At 43.4% G+C, this 23,188-nt stretch overlaps 1 protein-coding gene across 1 annotated transcript in view; it reads left to right on the forward strand.

Moving 5' to 3' along the window:
- The window catches only part of pgm5 (phosphoglucomutase 5), a 198,596-nt gene that overhangs the window by 106,893 nt on the left and 68,515 nt on the right, over nt 1–23,188 (forward strand). Inside the window, exons 4-6 of the mRNA XM_072258067.1 lie at nt 5,726–5,851; nt 10,293–10,483; nt 11,303–11,457. Of these exons, the coding sequence (XP_072114168.1) occupies nt 5,726–5,851; nt 10,293–10,483; nt 11,303–11,457 (472 nt within the window). The remainder of the gene's footprint in view (nt 1–5,725; nt 5,852–10,292; nt 10,484–11,302; nt 11,458–23,188) is intronic.

The raw sequence follows: 23,188 nt of genomic DNA on the forward strand, positions 1-23,188 counted from the left end.
CGCAGCTGCTCCAATACATCCTGGACCATAGCACCCGGGAGGCAACACACCATCCTGGTGTCTCTTTTGTGGTCACAGAATCTCTTGTCTGTCTCCCTAACTACCAAGTCCCCTATCATTACTGCTCTGCCTGTCTTTGTGCTTCCCTGCTGAGCCTCAGAGCTGGCTATAGTGCCGTGAGCCTTGAGCCTGGCTGCTGCTGCTGTGCCCTGATGGGTCATCATCCCAGCAGTATCCAAAGAGATATGCTTGTTGCTGAGGGAATGGTCACAGGGGAAGACTGCACTGACTTCTTAATCCCCTCACCCACCTACTTTCTGAAGCCTGTACTCTGGGTGTGACCACCTCAGCAAAAGTCTCATCTACAATGTCTTCAGTTTCCTGTACGATTCTGAGTACATCCAACAGAAGGATATTGGTCTCCCTCGGGTTCAGGTGTAACCTATCCTTTTCGTACAGGTCATACTTCCCCCAGAAGAGATCTCAATGTACAAGAAATCTAAAACCCTGCCCTTGACACAAATTCCTCAGACACACATTCATCTGCCAAGTCATCCCATTCCTACCCACACTGAAACACAGCAGAGGCAATGACTCCTTGACCCGGGCAGTCAGGAGCTGAAGCTGGGTGCTCGTCCCGCAGTTGTAGTTTGAAACTGCTCAGACTGTTGAGACTGTTTACCATCTTGGCATCAAGTTTGGTTCTGATGTGAGGATTCTGGATCCGTGTCACCCTAAGATGGTCTGTTTGGTCATATTGCCCGAGCCGAGCACTCACTCTGATTAACGTCTCTCGCACTAATCACATTTGCACAAACTGCATACAGCTGCAGCTCCGTACAAACCATGTTAGAGAATTGGAGCTGCAGATGGCTGACCTTTGGATCATGCAGGAGACTGAGGAGGAGATAGGGAGGTAGTCACCCCTAAGCTGCAGGAGCCAGGGTGCTGGGTGATTTTCAGGAGAGGCAAAGGGAATAGGCAGACAGTGCTGAATGCCCACTGTGGCCATTCCCCTCAATAATAAGTATGCCGCTATGGATAATATTGGTTTGGGGGGGGGGGGAAACCAACTGGGGAAAGCTACAAAACCAGAGGTTGATAGGCTGTTGGTTAGTAAAGCTGTGAGAAGGCAGGAGAATAGGGCTGAGAGGGATAATAAATCATTCATCATAATGGAATGATGGAGCAGACTCCATGGGCCGAATGGCCTAATTCTGCTCTTATGTCTTATGGCCTATAGTCATATAAGCTCATTTAAAACTCTTCCAATTCTTCCATTACTCATATATTTGTACAACCTAACTGGCACCCTGGTTCAGCAATGCCCTAGTTTTAAATTTTTCATCCATCTCTAAATCACAAATATCTTGCCTGCTGCTCCAGGCAGAACACTAAAATAATGTTGCCCTTTTGAATGTGCTGTTTGTCTCTCTCTCTCTCTCTCTCTCTTCTCTCTCTCTCTCTCTCTCTCTCTCTCACTCACTCACTCACTCACTCTGTACAACTCCCAGTCTGCCTGCCTGTCTGTCTGTTCATCTGCCTGCCTGACCTGTCAAGTTAGTGTCATAAATTAAAGAGCGGCCATAATTGAAGCTGAAGGAAATTTTGCTGCCTTTGATGTTATATTTCAGTAGATTCCAAAAACATGAGTAATAACGTGACAAGCTGAACAACTTTAACATGCATAACTGCACTGAAAATGCAGCCCAATCCCCGAAAGGTACTCTAATACATCTGTGCATCTTGCTGTTTCTTGAACATGTTGATGACTGACACTATTCCTGGGTTTATTCCAAAGAATTATGGCACACACTTCTGATCACAAGAATGTGAATTGCACAAAAGAGGGCAAAGAAAAGACTTACAATGATGTTGTCAAGGCCGGAGAATATAACAGGAAAAATAAGTTAGGCTAAGTTTGTTTGGAATTAAGAGAGGATGTAAGTGAGGTGTATAAAATTATAAGGGTGAGACAGAGGAGGAGGTATGAAGGTATGAAGGAGTGACTAGCTAAATCCAGGAGATACAGATTTAAAGTAAATGGTGAAAGGATTACCAGTAGACGTAAATTGCTTTTATTCATAAGCTCAGCTTCTTTTGACAAGCCATTAGACTTATAAATTCACGTCTGTACATTGCGACAGAGTCATAACACAAAGATTATTGCTCCCAAACGTTGTGGGACGGATGTAAGGTTTAAATAAATTCAATTCAGATGAAGGCAAATAGGATGAGCAGGAAGCAGTTGGGTCAAAGGACCTGCTTCTATGTATGACTCTAGGACACCTTGGTCAGAATGGATGAGTTGGGACGAAGGACCTGTTTTTGTGCAGTAAGACTCTACTCAACAAAATATTGCTGGGGAGCCATGCTACCTGAAGGGTTGATGATGGCACAAATGCTCAACCTATGTAATAAAAGATTCCTCCCACCCTGGTCATTTCCCCCCCACACACACACACACACCCTTCCATCAGGCAGAAGATACAAAAGCTTGAAAACTTGAGGCACCAGGCTCAAGACACAGACACAACTCCTATCCCACTGTTTTAAGACACTTGAACAGGACACTTGTACCATAAACATGAACTCTCGATCTCACCCTGGCCCTTGCACTTTCTCTGTTCTCCTGTACCGCACTTTCTCTGTAACTGTAACACTATCGTCTGAGGCAGCACACATGAAATGCTGGAGGAACTCAGCAGGCCAGGAAGCATCTATGGAGAAGAGTAAACAGTCGGTGTTTCGGGCCAAGACCCTTCATCAGGACTGGAAAAGAAGATGAGAAGTCAGAGGAAGAAGTTGCGGGCAGGGGAGGAAGAAGTACAAGGTTGTAGGTGATAGTTGAAACTGGGCGAGGGGGAGAGGGTGAAGTAAAAAGCTGGGAAGTTGATCGGTGAAGGAGGTAAGGGGCAGGAGGGGGAATCTGATAGGAGAGGATAGAAGACCACGGACAAAAGGGAAGGAGGAGGAGCACCAGAGGGAGGTGATGGGCAGGTAAAGAGATCTGCTGTATCCAGTGCACCTGATGTGGCCACCTGTATATCAGTGTTGATTGACAGACTGCTTCGTCAAGAACCTTCGCTCCATCCACCATAAAAAGTGGGATTTCCCAGTGGCCACTCACTTCAATTCGACTTCCCATTCCAATTCCAACACATCAGTCCATGGCCTCCTCTACTGCCGCAATGAGGCCAAACTCAGGTTAGAGGAGTAACACCTTATATTCCACCTGGGTAGCCTCCTTGCTGATGGCATGGAAATTGATTTACTGAACTTCTGGTAATTGCCCCACCCCTTTACCATTCCTCATTCCCGTTTCCCGGTCTCAACTTATCTCCTTACCTACCCATTACCTCCCTTTGGTGCTCCTCATCCTCCCCTTTTTCCATAGTCTTCTACCCTCTCCTATCAGATTCACCCTCCTACAGCCCTTTATCTCATTCACCAATCAACTTCCCAGCTCTTTATTTCACCCCACTCCTCTCTCCTGGTTCCACCTATCACCTACCACCTAGTACTTCTTTCTCCCCTCCACCCCCACCCTTCTTACTCTGACCTCATCTTCTTTTCCAGTCCTGATAAAGGGTCTCAGCCTGAACCGTCGACTGTTTACTCTTTTCCATAGGTGCTGCCTGGCCTGCTGAGTTCCTCCAGCATTTTGTGACTGTTGCTCTGGATTTCCAGTATCTGCAGATTTTCTTGTGTTTGAAGATATATTCTGAATTCTATTCTAACCAATTATTGAAAATGTACTTAGATATGTACTTTACGTACGATAACCTAATGGTTGAGGACTAACAGCTGGAAAATGACAACACCCTACTATGCTCTTCCTCAGATACCATGGATACACTGAGCTGAACAGCTCACAATAATTCTTCTGAGTGCCTTTTCGTAACCTGGAGGATTAGCGCAAGGACTTTGCATCAAAATTTGCATCTGGCATTGCTCAGAGTTCTCAGTGATTACTGAGCATAAATTACGTGTATCTCAGCTACAAGTAATTGGCGAGGCACCTCAAAGCTCAAAGTAAATTTATTATCAAAGTACATGTATGTCACCATATACCACCTTGAGATTAATTTTCTTGTGGGCATTCACAGTAAATAGAAAGAAACACAAATGAATCAATGACAAAACACTCACAACAAAGACAACCAATGTGCAAAAGACAACAAACTGTGCAATACAAAAGAAGGAACTAATGTATATACTAATAAATAAATGAATACTGTACACAATAAATATTGAGAACGTAAGTTGTAGAGTCCTTGAGAGTAAGTTCATAGGTTGTGAAATCAGTTCAGTGTTGCAGTGAATGAAGTTATTCCCTCTGGTTCACCACCCTGATGGTTGAAGGGTAATAACTGTTCGTGAACCTTGTGTGGGACCTGAGGCTTCTGTACCTCATTCCTGATGGCAGCAGTGAGAAGAGAGCATGGCCTGGATGGTGCATATCTTTGGTGATGGATGCTGCTTTCTTGCAACAGTGCTCCCAGAAAATGGGCTCAGTAGTGGGGAGGATTTTACTCTCGATGCACTGGGCTATATCTACTACCTTCTGAAGGCTTTTCCGTTCAAGGGCATTAGTGTTTCCATTCCAGGCAATGATGCAACCAGTGGGTATCCTCTCCAACACACATCTATAGAAGCTTGTTGAAGTTTTAGATGACATGCCAAATGTTCGCAAACTTCTAAGAAACTAGAGATGTTGTGCATTCTTTGTAATGGCACTTATGTCCTGGACCCAGGACAGATCCTCCGAATGATAACATCAAGGGTTTTAAAGTTTCTGACCCTCTCCACCTCTGGTCCCCTGACAAGGACTGGCTCATGGACTTCTGGTTTCCTCCTCCTGTAGTCAATAATCAGCTCTTTTGTTTTGCTGACATTGAGTGAGAGGTTCTTGTTGTAGCACCATTCAGCCAGATTTCCAGCCTCCCTCCTATTTGCTGATTTGTCATCAGTTTTCGGCCAACAACATTGGGTTAGCAAATTTGGTCAGAATTCAGTCTGTAGAATTAAATATTGCATTGGAGGTTTGTTTCATAGGGGTTTCCAATCTGGGGTCCTTGGAATTAAAAGGATTAGGCTCCATAGCATGAAAAAGGTTAGGAACCCCTGTTTTAGAAGAATGGGGGCTTTTTTTAATGGGTTGCCTAAGAGAGGATAACTTAATCCCATTGTTTGATCTATCAAGTTCTTCCTACACTTACCCCATCACCTGGCTTCTTTGCCCTCCTCCGCACACTCCATCTGCTCATCGTCCACACACTCTTCCCACTGGTTCCCCTCCTCCACTGTTCTGATCAGCCCACCCATCTTCCCTCACTTGGCTCACTGCCTCACCTTCCTCTCCTGTAATATTTCATCACATTCAGCCCTTTTTCATCTCCACCTATCTCCTCCCAGCTTCTGTTGCTACTTCCACTCTCCCATCCACACCTGGATCCATATATTACCTGCCAGCTTTTGCTCCATTGCTTCCCACCCCCTTTTTCTACTGACTATCTCCCCTCATCTTTCAGTCCAGATGAAAGGACCTGACCCAAAAATAATCCTCCAGCTCCTGTAGGTTGCTCCAGATTCCAGCATCTGCAGCCTCTTGTGCCTCCACCCTGAAAAGATCAATGCGTATTTAACAAAACTTTGCTCATAAAGTACCTCTGAATCATACTACCTTTAGCAACGCATTGACTGTTTCCTTCTACATTTCCAGTTGAAATTGTAGACACAGTAGATGTTTACCTCAACATGCTGAGAACCATCTTTGACTTCAGTGCCATCAGAGGATTACTCACAGGACCTAACCAACTGAAAATAAGGATAGATGCCATGCATGGAGGTAAGCTGAAGCATTGCCCAGCTGGATTGATGACTGGTTCTTGTTATATTTCTTTTGTTACTGTTCCTTCTAACTACAGAAAGAAGTAATATTAATATAAATAATAACTTATGCAATGATTGGTAGCAATGACCCGGTAGAAACTTGTGTTTGATCCTTGGTGTTAAATGCTTATGTAATTCCCTCCCGACATTTGGTTCTGCTGGAGTCAACAGATGCGTATGTGTGGGGTACAGTCCACCCGGTCCTGTTGCAGGATTCCAGCCCGAAATGTCAACAGTTGCTTTCCTCCCACAAAAGCTACTTGACCCTCTGTGTTCTTCCATCAAATCATTTGTTGATTCCAGTTCCAGCGTCTGCATTTTCTTGTGTTTCCAGGTATAATCTGCGGTCAGTACTCACCGCAGGTTATCAGCATGGTTTCTGCTTTGAGAGATTACATGAATAAACTGGAGAAACTGAGTTCATCAATTCTATCTAAAACTGCAGCCTTAAAGAATTAAGCTTATTTGTAGAGGTATGATTCTTGTTTGGGGTTTAAGACACATGATATGGGAGAGATCCCAGGTTCTTGAACAAGCCCCATAAAGTGGGTTTCATTGGTGCAGTAGTTGGTGTTATTAATTCGTAGCTTCTGGGGCAAGGCTTCGATCCTGCCCTTGGGTGAAATCTTTACCATCTGCACATTCTCTCCATGTGCTCTGGCTTGCATTCCAAAGACATTCTGATTGACACGTTGGGTAATTTGCTTTTTAATGTGGGTTAACAGCAAAAAGAATTAAAAATAGCAGAGTTGACAAACATATGTGAGGGAAAATAAGTTGTGAGGTTACAAGGAAATCAGGAGAGTAGGGATAGGGATAATGGAATTATACAGGTAACTGGGATTGACTTGATTGGCTACATAGGCAATATGTTATTCCCATAAATAAGTATGTTCCAATTATCTGCCTCGCCTTCCAGATCATTTTTACTTTGAGAGCAGTCATTTATAGTGCCTTATAAAAGTATTGAACCCCCCAACCTTTTGTTCACATAAATGAGTATTACAACCAGGGATTTTGATCAATTTAACTGAGAACTTTAATTTATGAATCACATGCTCCTTTTTCACAGAGGGGCCCAGAATCCAGGGAAAACGAAAGCATGAAAAACTAAAAATTCAAAACCTGGAACATCAGCAGCTCAAAAGCATTCATCCCCTTTTGCTCAGTACTTAACCGAATCACCTCTGGCAGCTATTACAGCCAGAAGTCTTTTTGGATAAGTCTCTATTAGCTTTGCGCAACATGATGAAGCAAGGTTTGTCCATCCCTTCTTGCCAGGTTAGTTGGGGAGCAACAATGGACAGCAATCTTCAGGTCTTGCAGAGATAATTGATTGGGTTAAGGCCAGGAATCTGACCGTGCTGCTCAAGGACATCAGTTTTCTTCAATTTGAAGCCACTCCATGGTTGCTCTGGAAGTGTGCTTTAGGTCATTGTCCTGCTGAGAGGCAAACTTCCTCCCCACTTTCAGCATTCTGGCAGAGGCTATCAGGATTTTATCCAGAATCGCTCTGTATTTAGCAGCATTCAATTTCCCATCAATCCTGCCCAGATTTCCAATCCCTACTGCAGCAAAGCATCCCCATAGCCTAATACTACCTCCACCATACTTTACAGTAGGGATGGTGTTACCTGCCTGATGCACAGTATCAGTTTCACGCCACATGTACCACTTAGTGTTGAGGCCAAAAAATTCCACGCTAGTCTCGTCCAACTACATCATCTTCTTCCACATCGTTACAGTATCTTCTGAGAGTCACTTTGCAAAGTCTTCACCAGCACGGAGCTTTTGTTCAGCCAGGGCTTCTTCCTTTGCCATTTTTCCATAAGTGCACTGTCTGTGCAAAGTTTTAGAGATTGTAGAGCCACGTACTTCAGTAGTAGCCATTGACTTCTGCAGCTCACTCAGTGACCGCTGGCATCACAGTAGCCTCTCTTACAAGTGCAACTCTTCGATGGCGACTAACTTTAGAGGGGCAGTGTGACTTTGGTTTCATATTTTCTCCACTTTTTCACAATGAACTGGACTGCGCTCCGAGGTATGATCAGTGCCTTTGAGGTGGTCTTGTACCCTTCCCCACATTTGTGCTTCTCTATCATCATTTCCCTACCTTGTTTTGAATGCTCTTTTGTCTTCATTGTGGTTTGGTCTGTTGAAGATTTACCACACTGTTGGACCTTACAGAGGGAGGGAGTACTTATTCTTATGAATTCATTGAAAACAGTTGATCCTCCAATCTTCCACATCAACAAATTGGGTGAGTTGGTAAGGTAATATATAGCGTGGCACCTGAAGAAAGTTAGTGTCATAATTACAAAGTGGATGAATACTTCTTCAGCCTCACAATGTTATTTTTAAATTTTTCATCAATTGTTGACAAGTTTTTGGAATTTTTCTTTTGATTTGACATGATGCACAATATTTATTAGACTAGTTCAACAAGTCCTACTTCAATATGTTTTGAACGTAGAAAATAAGATACTAATATGTAAAAATAGTTGTGGGGGCTGAGTACTTTTTCAAGGCACTGTAGCTGAATCACCTGTACCAAAGGACATGTATTGACTTCTCTAGGAATTGGTGAAATGTTTGATACTTTCCTGTGCTGATCAGAAAGCATGGCACAAGAATACTGCAAGTGTTCAGATGTTATGCGTGAGTTAACCTTCAAGTCAAGTCGATTTTATTGTCACGGGCACAAGTGTGGTTAGATACTGGTACAAGGAATAATGTGCAAGTAGCTACATGACAGGCACATAGGTACAGACAAGGTAACCTTCCTGCAGGCAATTTCAAGCCTGCCTCTATTTCTCTGTAGCAATTGTATGGTTATCCCCAAAATTACTTTGAGATTCTGAGTGGTGGAATGGGTGAATGAACCTAAATAGACTGTTTGGAGAGCTCTTTTCAAAGATCTGGCACTCCCAAGATAGGCTGAATGCTCTTCTTTTATGGAGGAGTTTCTATGATTCGATAGAGTACTGGGGAATACCCAGGGAGCAACAAAACAAAGAATGAAGCAATGCGGACAAAGTCGCAAAGTAGCCCCGTACAGAACATCTGCAGGTGCTGATTGTTGTGGTTTATTTGGAACATCTTGAGGATGGAAAGCAGTGGATGTCATAAGGGCACGGCTGGGAACGGACCCAAGTGCAAGACACTGAAGTACTAGGCACAGGACTAGGATACAGGGCGATGGCAAGGACATGGACAGGAAAACCAGGAACCTGGAACAGGACTGAACAAGAGAGCTAGGAGCCCGGGCTCGGACTCCGAGCCAGAGACTGGACAAGGACCCAGTACCTGGGTCTTGCCTCTGGCTCGGACCCCAAAACCAGGCAAGAACGAGGCTTGGCAGGCAGGCAGGATGAGGCTGGAGTCTTCAGACTAGAAGCTAGAGGCCAGAGACTTGGCTTGGCAAGGGGCTAGAGGCTAGAGACTAGAGACTTGGCTTGGCTTGGCAAGGCAAGAGGCTCGAGGCTAGAGGCAGGAGACTTGAGGCGAGGCTTGGCAGGAGACTTGAGGCAAAGCTTGGCTCCTCCTGGGCAGGGCGCGGTACTCCTAGGCAGGGCGCAGATCACCACCCAACAGAGGCAAGGGACAGGGAGGGACAGAACCAACCCCAGGTAATGACAAGACGGCCTGGCTTACCTGGGCGGAGGCAAGGGACAGGAAGGTTGCTAGGTACAGGATGGCTCCAGGACCAGACAGCAAGACAAGGCAAGGCTACAGGCAAAGCAAGGCAAGACAAGACAAGAACTTCAGGCGAGGCGGGAGTTACCGGCGAGGCGGGAGCTACCAGCAAGGCAAGGCAAGGCAGGGCAGGGCAGGGCAGGGCAGGGCTTCAGGCAAGGAAACAGAAGGCAGAGGAAGGGATCCAAGGAGCAAGGACAAGAACAATCCAGCAACCACGCCCTGGTCTCTGGAGGTATTTATGCAGCCAGCCCCAACTAGTATCAGCTGACTCAATTAGAGCTCAACAACACAGAAACAGGGTAGATAGGAAAACCTGGAGCAAGGGTCGATGGACCGGACCGTGAACTGGAATACGGATTTCACAGACCGGACTATGACAGTGGAATGTTTACTAGGCACTGCACACTGAAACAGTGACCTTTCACAGGAATGAGGAAGGCAGGGGAAGAAGAGGCAGACCAAACGTTCATGAGAGTGCACTTTGTTGAAGTTCTACTTCTGGATGGCACTGATGCTCCATGTTGTTGGCTGAGATTGAGAAATGTTTATGGGGATCAGACATAAAAGTGGAATAGAGACTAAAGATCAGTTCAACTAATCTCTCACTGAATGGAGAACAGACGAAGGACCTTAATGCTGAATGAAGAAAGCTGCTGTGCACTGGTTATGCATAGTGATCTTTGTCTTTGCTTTTGCAGTTATGGGTCCCTACGTAAGGCGAATACTCTGTGATGAACTTGGAGCTCCTGCAAACTCTGCTGTCAATTGCGTTCCATTGGAAGACTTTGGAGGACATCACCCAGACCCAAACCTCACATATGCTACCTCTCTTCTTGAGGCAATGAAAGGAGGGGAATATGGATTCGGTGCAGCCTTTGATGGAGATGGGGTAAAGATTGATCTGCATTTATTATCATTATATCTTTTGTTTATTTATTTTACTTTATTTTATTTAAAAATACAGCACAGTAACAGGACCATCAGGTACAACAAGCCCGCACTTCCCAATTACCCCCATGTAACCAATTGACCTACTAACTCGTGTCTCTTAACAGTTCCTCATTTAATTAGTGGTGCCCGAGATATTCCCTCATTGTCAAGGCTATCATTCCTGATGGTCTACATTTAAACTGTGTACACTGCAATCTCTACCTAGGTCTTAATGTGACTAAGGAGGTATTACCAGAAGACCCTATTGATCTTAACAGGATATTCATGGATTTTGCTTGTCTTTGGATATTTGCTGCTCTGATCTTTTGAAGACTTGTTAAGAAACTCCAAATATAAATACTTAAATTGCATAATTTCATACAATTAAAATAGACAGCCATATTTGAGATGGACTTACTGTAATTGGTACAATATCTTCTTGTAGTCATACAAAATCATGAACACATTATATGAGTTAGCTTGCTTGATTACAAGTTCTCAATACTCTCCTGCATGCTAAACTTGGCGGCATGTGTTCCCGTCTTGGGTTTTGGATGGTTATAGAGCCTTCATGTACAGCAAAAGGTTTCCGGAAAGTATTCAGCTCATGCTCTTAGTCCCTGATACTGTGGCTCTTTTCCTAGAATCCAGGTAAAATAATGTAGGGCAGCTTTCACTTTGAAAATATCCAGATGGCTGCTGGAGATTATTAGAAAACAAACCAGATGAATTTAAATTGGGGATAAGATATTAAACTAGATTGTTTTGTTCAAAACAGGATCGTAACTTGATCCTTGGGCGAAATGGGTTCTTTGTCAATCCCTCGGACTCAGTTGCTGTGATTGCTGCAAACATCTCCTGCATTCCGTACTTCCAGAAAATGGGAATTCGAGGATTTGCAAGGAGCATGCCCACCAGTAGAGCACTTGACAGGTAAGAAAGTTCGGCTTGCTTAAGGTTCTAATAAATAATTAAACTGTAATAAGACCTCATGCATCAATGAAAACAAGAGTTGCATTTCTAAGGTGCTCATGCCCTAAGGACTCCTTAATTTGTTTCACAGCCACTGAAGTAGGAACCACAACAGCCAATGCACATTCTTGTTGAATCAAGATCCACAATATGGATGTAATATTGATCATATTGATCTCTTTTCAGTGATGTTGTTCGAAGGATACTTACTGGCCCAGACACCACTGTTCGTCTTCATAGTCATACCTTGGAACCTTCAGAATTAGAGTCAGCTCATTATGTCTGACATGCAGTATGCCATGAAATTCATTGCTTTGTACAGCAGTACAGTGCAGGACACTATATCTACAATGGCAAATAAATAAATACTGCAAAAGAGGAATAACGAGGTAGTGTTCATGGGCCGTTCAGAAATCTGATGACAGAGGGGAAGAAACTGCACCTAAGTTGTTGAGTGTGGGTTTTCAAGTTCCTGTACCTCCTCCCCGATGGTAGCAATGAGAAGTGGCCATGTGCCATGTCTTGGGAGGTGAGTGGATGTGGCCTTCTTGAGACACTGCCTTTGAAAGATGTCCTCGATGCCGGGAGGCTTGATCCTGTGCTAGAGCTGGCTGATTCGGCAACCCTCTGTGCGTTGGAGTCGCCGTCCCAGGCAGTGGTGCTCACAGTCAGAATGCTCTCTCCCTTCCATTTGATGAGGTTGATGAGGTCTTGGATAGATGTCTCATCTGAACGATAGAGCCACTAACACTGCTGCTCTTCGTCAGTGCTGCACTGGAGACTCAGTGTAGGCTTTTGTTGTCAACTTCCTTTCTGTCTCTAGGGGTGAGAGTGCTTTCCTGCTACTTTTGACCTGCCTTACTAAGTGACTGAGTAGATGGGTACAACTAGTGCTTCTCAACAATCAAGTTGAGTTTATTGTCATGTGCACAAGTACAGTGAGGTGCAGATACAATGAAAAACTTGCTCAGAGCAACATAATGAGCACATATGTTCAGACACAGAGAGTATAAATTACACATACATAAATTATACAAGACAGTGAAGGGAAAAAGAAAGATAAAATGTCAATGCCAAACAAAGCACAGAGACGAGTAAATAGAAGTGCAAGAGCAGGTCCATAGTGTTCCACTGCTGAGGTAGGATCAGAATTGTGCAGATCAAGTCAGAATCAGAATCAAGTTTAATATCATCGGTGTATGTTGTGAAATTTGTTGTCTTTGCGGTAGCAGTACAATGCAATACACAAGTAGTGCACAAATACAAATAAAGAAGGTGCTGAGGCAGTGTTCATAGGTTCAAATGTCCATTCAGAAATCAGATGGTAGAGAGAAAGAAGCTGTTCCTGAATTGTTGAGTGTGTGCCTTCAGGCTCCTGTACCTCCTTCCTGATGATAGCAGTGGGAACAGGGCATTTCCTGGGCGATGGGGGTCCTTAATGATGGATGCCTCCTTTTTCACGCATTGCTCCTTCAAGGTGTACTGGATATTATGGAGGCTGGTGCTCATGATGGAGCTGACTAAGTTTATTTTGATCCTGTGCGGTAGCATTCCCCCCCCCCCCCCACCACCGTACTAGATGGTGATGGTTGTATGAAAGTAGATGTTGGCGGCGTGAGACGTCAGTACATTGCTGGTAACAACATGGAGGTGGCATGCCCTGGATGGTGGGAGCCTCGATGACAGCCACTGCCTACTTTAAGCAGTATCTGCTGAAGAAACTGTTTGTGGTGGGGATCTCCAAAATGTTTTTAATTATGGATTACTAATTTCAATACTATGTGTAAATGATGAAAATAGTTTCCAAGTCAGTCTGAGGATGTTTCACTTGGAGCAGGGTATTTTTTCCAAATCTCTGCTGCCCATGTCCTACTCAAATCGTCCCACTCACCCGCTGGCCGTGATCAACATTAGTTTATTTCTAGCAATACTTTATCATTCTTGTACTTACGTTGCTCCGAGTTTCCCTCCTCAAAGTCTTAGTTATCTCCACCTCCCTTGGAAACTCTTGAGATCTCTGCACATTTCCAGTTCTACCCTTCTGAATTTCTGATGATAACTGTTCACAGATTTCCGGTTTAAGCTGGTGCAAATGAAGATGGGCTACAGCTTACTGATGCTTCATAAAGCAAGAAATACATCTAAATACTTTATTAATAAGATTTTTTTCTATGGAAAGTTGTGGTAAATGATCACCAGAAACAATGAAGAGGTGAGCTGAGAGTCAAGGTGTGCATGTGTGAGCTAGGGCTGGAGTGAGGTCAAGGCACATTCGAGGAGAAATGATCAGAGCGAGGTCAAGACATGTTTGAGATGGAGTCGTGGGCATATGAGGCAGAGAAAAGTCAGAGTGGGATGATTTTTTGAGCCCGCCCATCAAGATCGAGCACGAGGTTGGATTGATTTAAGTGCTAGGTGGAAAGGTCGGATATGGGCTGGATCCAGGCCCAGAGTGTATCGATACGACAGGCCCAGGTCCTAGTGTGAGGGACAATCTAGTGCTTGGACAATTTAAACACTGGGTTGGATAGATTGTAATTGGAGGCGAGGATCGAGCCGGTTCTCCTTGCTGCTCTGCAATGTTTACTCCACTGTGGCCTGCTCCAGGCTTCATGTCTTAGAGCTTCATATTGTCTTGCCCCACTGTGTGATGAACTGAGGCTGAGACTGTGGGCCTGCTTCAGCTGCTCCAGGCCTCGTGTCTGTGAACTCACTTTCATTCTGAATGTCGTTGCTTGCTTTTATGTTTGCACGATTTGTGTTTTTTTGTCTCTGCGCATCTGTCAGTCTTTTTACTAATGGGTTCTTTTGGGTTTCTTGTTTGGTGTCTGCCTATAAGGAGATAAATCTCAAGGTTGTATAATTGACACATAGTTTGACAATAAATGTACGTTGAACTTTGGACAGTGGAGGTTGGGAGAGTCGATACGGGGAGTATCAGGAGGTAAGAAGAGTACCTCTAAGGGTTTCAGCAGTCAAAGACCTGAAGCATGGACCAGGAATCTCAAATAGTTTGTTAAGTAAATCTGTGTTTAAAAAGCTACAAGCAAAAATATTGACCGTAGTAAACCCAGATGGACTTTGATGTTATTCTAATCTAAATGCAAATTTGGACCTGGAGGAACATGACTGATTCTGAACTGCTGTCTGAAACTACCTAGCAAGTCCCTCAGTTCACAGGAAACTAACAACAGTCAATACGGAATATATGTAATGGAAAATTGGTGACATGTAAGAAAGATGTAGCCTATATTGAGACTACCAATATATTATTGTACTCCTTAATATATTTGCAAATTTTATGAATAATATTTTCCAAAAAAAAGATGCAAAATAAATGATCATATTTTCAAATACTTGAAAAATACAATGAAGAATGCAATATTTCTTGACCCAAGTAATTTTTGAGGAAGACTGAGAAAGCTCCTGTGATCAGCAAGAGTAGGTGCTACTATATACTGGTTTAGTGACGATTCTTCAATAGGACTGGTTGAAAAGCTAATTTCTTTGCACTTCATACGTACGAGGGGTGAATGATAAGTTTGTGGCCCCAGGTAGAAGGAGTCAATTTTAGAAAACCTAGCACATTTATTTTTCAACATAGTCCCCTCCTACATTTACACACTTAGTCCAGCGGTCGTGGAGCATATGGATCCCTTCTTTATTGAAGTCGGCATCTTGGACCTCCAGAAGTGGTCCACAGCGGGGGTGATTGAGAAGTTCATGTCCTAAGGTAGAAGGAGATGAGTTATTAACTTCAAGCTTTCTGCATAATCACTCAAAGAGTTGAACTGCACGTGCATGTAACGAGAGCTGTATAACTCATCTCCTTCTACCTTAGACCACAAACATATCAATCACCCCTGCTGTGGACCACTTCTGGAGGTCCAAGTTGCGGACTTCAATAAAGAAGAGATCCGTATGCTGCACGACTGCTGGACTAAGTGTGTAAATATAGGAGGGGGCTCTGTCAAAAAATAAATGTGCTAGGTTTTCTAAAACTGACTTCTTCTACATTAGGCCACGAACTTATCAATCACTCCTCGTATATTAATTTATCCCCTTTTGTGGATTTCAGGTTAGATCAGTTATATATGATTGCAGTTTGGTGCTCAAAGACTGCCATGTGTCTGAAAGAGGCAGCTGCCTGAGAGTGAATAGGACGAATAGATGAATACTGTAGATCACGTGCAAAATCCTGCCAATATAAATGAAAGTAGAGATTTGGGGAAATAATGTTAGGGCTAATGGTAGAAGTTAACCCTAGGGTTAATGTAAAAGTCTTGGGTTTCAGTTCTGTCAGGTGTTTACAATAGGAAAGTAGACCACTCATAATGTGATGTGACAGGGGGCAGGTTGCATAAGAAGTCTCTGTACTTCATCTTCTGTACGAACTTGGTCATGGAACAGTCAAGGAAATAATTAAGCTAAGATATATATGATCATTTTGTAAATAATAGGACCCAAGTTCCAATGAAGAGTGGTGAGATAAAAATTGTATTATAAGATCACAGGTAGAGTAATCCTAGTAAATAGCTGTGGTTTGATAGGTTATGTCCAAGATATTCCAAAGGTATTGTAAGGGTGCAATTGAGATATTGCAGGGTCATTGCTAGGATATTGCCATGGTTGTTAGTTTGTTCCTCAAATGCAGTTAGAGTTCCCACCGCTGCCTGTAAGGACTTTGTATGTTCTCCCCATGACTGCGTGGGTTTCCTCTGGGTGCTCTGCTTTCCTCCTACAGTCCAAAGATGTACCAGCTGGTAGGTTAATTGCTCATTGTAAATTATCCTCTGTTTAGGATAGGGTTAAATCGAGGTTGAGCCGAGCAGCTCCAAGGGCAGGGAGGGCCTATTCCGCACTGCATCTAGATAGACAGACAGACAGACAGACCTAGAGTATAGTTTCATTATTATTACAGCATAGCTGGGAGCATTTTAACACTTTATCCAGTGTAATCCTAGGGCATAATAAGGATCTTCCTAGAGTAAAGGAAGAGAATAGCTAGAATGGATCTGAAGTAAAGCTGGGTTGTTTCTGGTATAGGAAGGATATCGCTAAAGAGACTATATAAGTAAAGCGTTTCTAAGTCATTCCTTGGAAAATACATGGGTATTTCTATACTAGTTTGAATCTATTAATAGGGTAATTGAGGGTACCTCTGGACAATATCAAGATTATTTCCATAGTGTAGATTGAGATATATCTAGAGTATTCCTAAAATATTGTGAAGGTGAAACTGGGGTATTCCTAGGCTATTCCTATGGTATTGCTAGAACATTCCTAGAGTTTAGTGAGAACATTGTAGGGGTTTGGCTTGAGGCTTTGGAAGGTATATTAGGATATTTCTGTGGTTTTACTGAAAGTATATACTATGTTTGGTGCAAGGTAATAATAAGAACTGAAATTTCTCAGTGATATTGACGCAATGATACAAAACACATCACAATGTGAATTGCTGCTTAGTTATCAAAATGGTTGAACTGCATTCCCTGGAGGACACTAGCAGCACTGAAAGGAAACATCTGCTTTGGTCTGGTCCAGAATCAACATGATCTGCATGACACTGCTATAATGATTTGCTGTTGTAGTAGGGCTAATGATTTTATATTCTGTTGATCTCATATGGTGACGTACGTGTACTTGGATAATAAATTTATGTTGAACTTTGAACTTTGAACTTTGAATCAGAAGCAAAGGGAAAGCAGTGCTTACACTGCAGTTCCAGGTGGTTACCTGCTGAGTTTCAGATGTACAGGTGTAGGGTGTAGTTACACCATGGGTTTCATGTATATTAACACCCTGAGTTTCATATGCAGTTACACTGATTTTGAGGTTCAGTTGTACCGTGAGTTCCAGGTTTGATTACATCTCCTACTGCAGATTGAGTCACATTATAGTTATGTTGCAAGTTCCATGTAGTTTCACCACAATTTTATCTGCTGTTATAACATGAGCTTCACTTGGTATATTACCACTAATTCCACGTGGTGTTACAACTCTAGTTTTTCTAATGTCACACCACTAGTTTTACACTGTGCCACACTGCTGGTTTTATGTAGCGATATCCCACCAGAGGTTTGGTATCATTACACTACTCACTTCAAGTGATGTTACACCACCAGTCGAAGGTGAAGTTACATTTTAATTTCCACATTTAGTTGTACAAGAAATTCTTGCAGCGTCATACGATGTACTTCAGTCAGAGTAATACTGCTGATTCCACTTGGAGTTACACCACATGTCAGAGATGCAGCACTTTCCACGTGGAAGGAACCCATATTTCACCACACGTTACACTGTGGGTTCCTGGTGCAGTTACACCACAAGCCTCAGGCACTTGCACAATTGCTTAAGGTGGAGTTACACTGTCAATATTAGCTGCAATAGTATTGCAGGTTTCATATGCAGTCTGCCAACATGCTGTGTTCCATGCAACTGCCATAACTTCCATGCAACTCAGATTTGGGAACAGCTTCTTTCCAACTGTGATAAGACTGCTAAATGGATCCTGACCCGGATCTGGGCCGTACCCTCCAAATATCCGGACCTGCATCTCATTTTTTTTTTGCACTACCTTACTTTCCATTTTTATATTTTCTATTTATGATTTATAATTTAAATTTTTAATATTTACTATCGATTTGTAATCCAGGGAGCGGGAAGTGCAGAATCAAATATCGCTGTGATGATTGTACGTTCTAGTATCAATTGTTTGGCGACAATAAAGTATAAAGTAAAGTAAAGTAACTGTACACTCGTGGTTTTATGCAGTGTTACAACACTGGTTTGAGGTGCAATTTCTCTAAAGAATTCCCCATGCAGAACAGCACAGTCTTCATGAGCTGTTGCATTTGAGCCTGAGCAGCAGATGAGCCACAAGTTCCACTGCAATCCAAAATCTATTCCTTGATACACTCGAAGAGTATTGCACTGTTATACGTTCAGGCAGACAGGTAATTTGGGAAGGCAAAGGACAGAAATCTGCCTAACTTCTAAGCAGATATTGAAATAAATAATAGGATTCTCCTCTCCTCACCTTTCCCTCCCTCCCCTGACCCCCAAGCTTTCCTTGCACAACTCTGGTTTTCCAAGGGATGAAGTGGGGAGGCATTAAATACACAGACAATGAAGTCCATGTAGGTAAGACCATAAGACATGGGAGCATAATTAGAACATCTGGTCCATTGAGTCTGCTCCACCATTCAATCATGGCTGATCATTTTTCTTTCTCCTCCTCAACCCCAGTTCCTGGCCTCCTCCCCGTAACCTTCGATGCCATGTCCAGTCAAGAACCTATCAATCTCTGCCTTAAATACACCCAGTGACCTGGCCTCCACAGCTGCATGTGGTAACAAATTCCACAAATTCACCACCCTTAGCTAAACAAACTTCTCCACATCTGTTTTGAAAGACCGCTCCTCTATCCTGAGGCTGTGCCCTCTTGACTTAGACTCTCCCACCATGGGAAACATCCTTTTCACTTCTACTCTGTCTAGGCCTTTCAACATTCGAAAGGTTTCAATGAGATCCCCCCTCATCCTTCTCAATTCCAGCGAGTACAGACCCAGAGCCATTAAATGTTCCTTGTATGATAACCCTTTCATTCCTGGAATCATCCTTGTGAACCTCCTCTGGACCCTCTCCAATGCCAGCACATCTTTTCTAAGATGAGAGGCCCAAAACTGTTCACAATACTCAAGGTGAGGCCTCAGCAGTGCCTTATAAAGCCTCAGCATCACATCCTTGCTCTTGTATTCTAGACCTCTTGAAATGAATGCTAACATGGCATTTGCCTTCCTCACCGTTGACTCAACCTGCAAATTAACCATCAGGGTATTCTGCACAAGGACTCCCAAGTCCCTCTGCACCTCAGATTCCTGGATTTTCTCCCCGTTAAGGAAATAGTCTGCACATTTATGTCTACTACCAAAGTGCATGACCAAGCATTTTCCAACATTGTATTTCATCTCCCACCTTCTTGCCCATTCTCCTAATCTGTCTAAGTCCATCAGCATCCTACCTGTTTCCTCAACACTACTTGTCCCTCCACCAATCTTTGTATCATCTACACACTTGGCAATAAAGCCATCTATTCCATCATCTAAATCATTTGTATACAGCATAAAAAGAAGTGGTCCCAACACCGACCCCTGCAGAACACCACTAGTCACCGACAGCCCACCAGAAAAGGATCCTTTTATTCCCACTTGCTGCTTCCTACCAATCAGCCAATGTTCTAACGATGTTAGTAACTTTCCTGCAATACCATGGGCTATTAACTTGGTAAGCAGCTTCATGTGTGGCACCTTGTCAAAGACCTCTGAAAGTCCAAATATACAACATCCACTGCATCCCCTTTATCTATCCTACTTGTAATCTCCTCAAAGAATTCCAACAGGTTCATCAGGCAGGATTTTCCCTGAAGGAAACCATGCTGACTTTGTACTATCTTGTCCTATGTCACCAAGTACCCCATCACCTCATCCTTAACAATTGACTCCAACATCTTCCCAACCACTGAGGTCAGGTTAACTGGTCTATAATTTCCTTTCTGCTGCCTTCCTCCTTTCTTAAAGAGTGGAGTGACATTTGCAATGTTCCAGTCCTCTGGCACCATGCCAGAGCCCAATGATACTTGAACATCATTTCTAATGCCGCTGCATTTAAGGTGCTTGGAAGTAGGTACATACAGAGGAGATGTCAGGGGTGGGTTTTTTACACAGAGAGTGGTCAGTGCATGGAATGGGCCTCCAGCAACAGTGGTGGCGGCGGATACAATAGGGTCTTTTAAAAGGCTCCTGGATAGGTTCATGGAGCTTAGAAAAATAGAAGGCTGTGGGTAACCCTAGGTAATTTCTAAAGTAAGTACATGTTCGGCACAGCATTGTGGGCCGAAGGGCCTGTATTGTGCTGCAGGTTTTCTATGTTTCTATGCTTCAATCTCTAATGCTTTCAGGACTCTAGGGTGCAGTTCATCTGGTCAGGGTGACTTATGTACTTTTAGGTGCAAGCTCACAAGCTCCCAAGCATTCAGTTTTTATTCTGCTTTTAATGTGATGGAAGTATTAAGCTCAGCCTCAGAGTTCCTGGCATTATAAGTTAGTTGTGAAGAGAAATCTGTGCATGCTTATGAGTCTGTCAGTATCCTTAAGCAGTTAGAGCAATGATGAGAAATCTCTGTACTGAGCTGGGATCCACTTTCAGGTCTGTGGCTGCTCTGGTAGATTTTACAGACCCATAACACATCGGCAAATCATCGATGGTGTCTATGAAGCAACTTTCTGACTAAAAAATCCCAGAAGGCCCATGGAATAAAATTCAGCTCCATGCCACAAAAATAGAGGGTAAGGCAGGTATCCAAGACACCTGGGAATAAAGGAAGATTATAAAGAAAATGGGGGGCTGAGAGGCAGGCGGTTTGGAAGGGAATTCTAGAATTGAGGAAGTGGGAAGCTTGTGGTTGGGTGGGAGAGTGGTTAGGCACTGGTTAAGAGGCTAGAATAAAATTGCACAGAGTTTTATAGATCAGGAGAAGAATATAGAAATAGGAAATGGGAATAAGAAGATGGAAGGATTTGAAAACAATCATGGCATTGCTTAGCCACGTACCATTGTGGATCAGTATGTGCAAGGATGATGAGTGAATCGGACTTTGGGTTTGAGTAAAGAAGGGGAAATGATTTTTTTTGTGGCATGTTCACAGGGAGTGGGCTGGGGAATGTTGAGGTACAAGGCATGGTTGTAGACTTTAACTGCAGATGAGCTGAGGTGCTGTTGGGGTTGTGGGAAGGTTGATGATGGCTGAAAATAGGTGCTCTTGGCAATGGACATGTACAGGCTCAGAGGATTATCTCTGTGCCAGGTCTGACAACATGGTTACAACTCTCTGCAGCACACACAAAATGCTAGAGGAACTCAGCAGGCCAGGCAGCATCTATGGAAAAAAGTACAGTCAATGTTTTGGGCTGAGACCCTTCGGCAGGACAAACTCTCTGGTTTACTCTTAGGCAGCTAACAAGAAAAAAGATGGAGACAGTGGTGATAGAACATTACATTTGGCAGGAACAAATGATAAGGAGTTTAGAATGTGAAATATTCAGAATAAGGAATTTAAGCTTATGTGTATGTGTTTCTTTTCCTGGCTAGGCAGTAAGCTAACAATAAAGGCTTACTGCTTAGTCACTTATCTCAAACCTGCTCTTAAAGCCACAATGTTGATGTAACTGGTCTGTAAAGCTTTTGGCCAATGGTATAATGACCTTTGCTTGTTGATACAAGGGAACTTAGCAGTGGTTATATGGCAGTGAGGGGTGCTATGGTTGCTCCTTTTTCAGAAATAGTTACTACCACATCAATCTACTGGGACTGGGGTGATTGACCTCCAACAACCACAACCCTGGTGTGAAGTTTGGATCCTGCCAGAAGAGAACTTTCCCCTTTATTTTCATTGACTTCAGTTTTACTTGGGCATCTTGATGTTACACTCAGTCAAATGCTGCCTTTGCTATCAAGGACAGTTGGTCTGATTTTAAGGGCTGCATTTTAAAATTATGCTTTATAATATAACATTGGCCTGCAATTTAATACCGTGTTATTTTTGCATGAAGAACGGTTGGTCCTCTTCTGATCCATATAGGCTATATTCTGTAGCCTTTATCTCTCTCAGTCACAGACTGCTGTAAGAGCAAGCTTTCCCATTTGGAATTTATTAATATTAAATAAGCCCTCTTGTGTTGCACTGTCATAGTGGACTATACAGATCAGATACTGAATCTTTCCTGGGTAAACTAAACTTAGCAAGTGCACTCCCAGAATGGGCAGAGCATCTATGGGAGGCTGGGGGTACCAGCTCCCTACTTGACTGCTGCCCAAACACATTTGGAATTTGCTTTGAGAGGAGAAAGCAAGTTTAGGTTAACGCAGCAAACGTAGCAGTGTACAAGTACAGAGGCAGAAAAGGTCTTGGGTCCAAAAAACTCGTTCAAAGTTAAGAAGGCCTTTCAATCATAATTAAGGATGTTTCCCCTCGTCCCACATCTCCAGTCTTTCGCCCCCACTTCATGCATCCGTGACCACTGCCATGTAATCTCCTGAGGGGTGAGGAATCTACTGCCCAGCCCCTGTCCCTTCTGCCCCCAAGTTCAGGGCCAAGAAGGGAAAACAATTAGTCTGCATAATTTCTCTATGAGAAATTGAATACCACTTGAATACGCAGGATTCAGCATGGTAGGTCCTGCACAACAAGGGATGGCTATAATGATACCTGAATCAGTCAAAAATAGTCCGGCTCCCTCTAGAAGGCAGAGAATCTACAGTACATCTACCAGACTTGTAAGCAACTGACTCAGAAATTCTTCTATTCTTCAGGAAAAGAACTACTGTTCTGTTTCCTCTCTTACTTAGTTGATTTCCTTGACCATTACCAGCCTGCAAAAAGGAAACACAAAATAATCTGCAGATGCTGGGGTCAAAGCAACACTCACAACACGCTGGAGGAACTTAGCAGGTCGGGCAGCATCCGTGGAAAAGATCAGTCAACGTTTCAGGCCGGAACCCTTCGTCAGGACTGGCGAAGGGTTCCGGCCTGAAACATCGAATGATCTTTTCCACGGATGCTGCCCGACCTGCTGAGTTCCTCCAACGTGTTGTGAGTGCTGCAAAAAGGAATCTCACTATGCAGGTGACCAAT

This window comes from Mobula birostris, chromosome 5 (assembly GCF_030028105.1).
Source record: "Mobula birostris isolate sMobBir1 chromosome 5, sMobBir1.hap1, whole genome shotgun sequence".
Lineage (NCBI taxonomy): Eukaryota > Metazoa > Chordata > Chondrichthyes > Myliobatiformes > Myliobatidae > Mobula > Mobula birostris.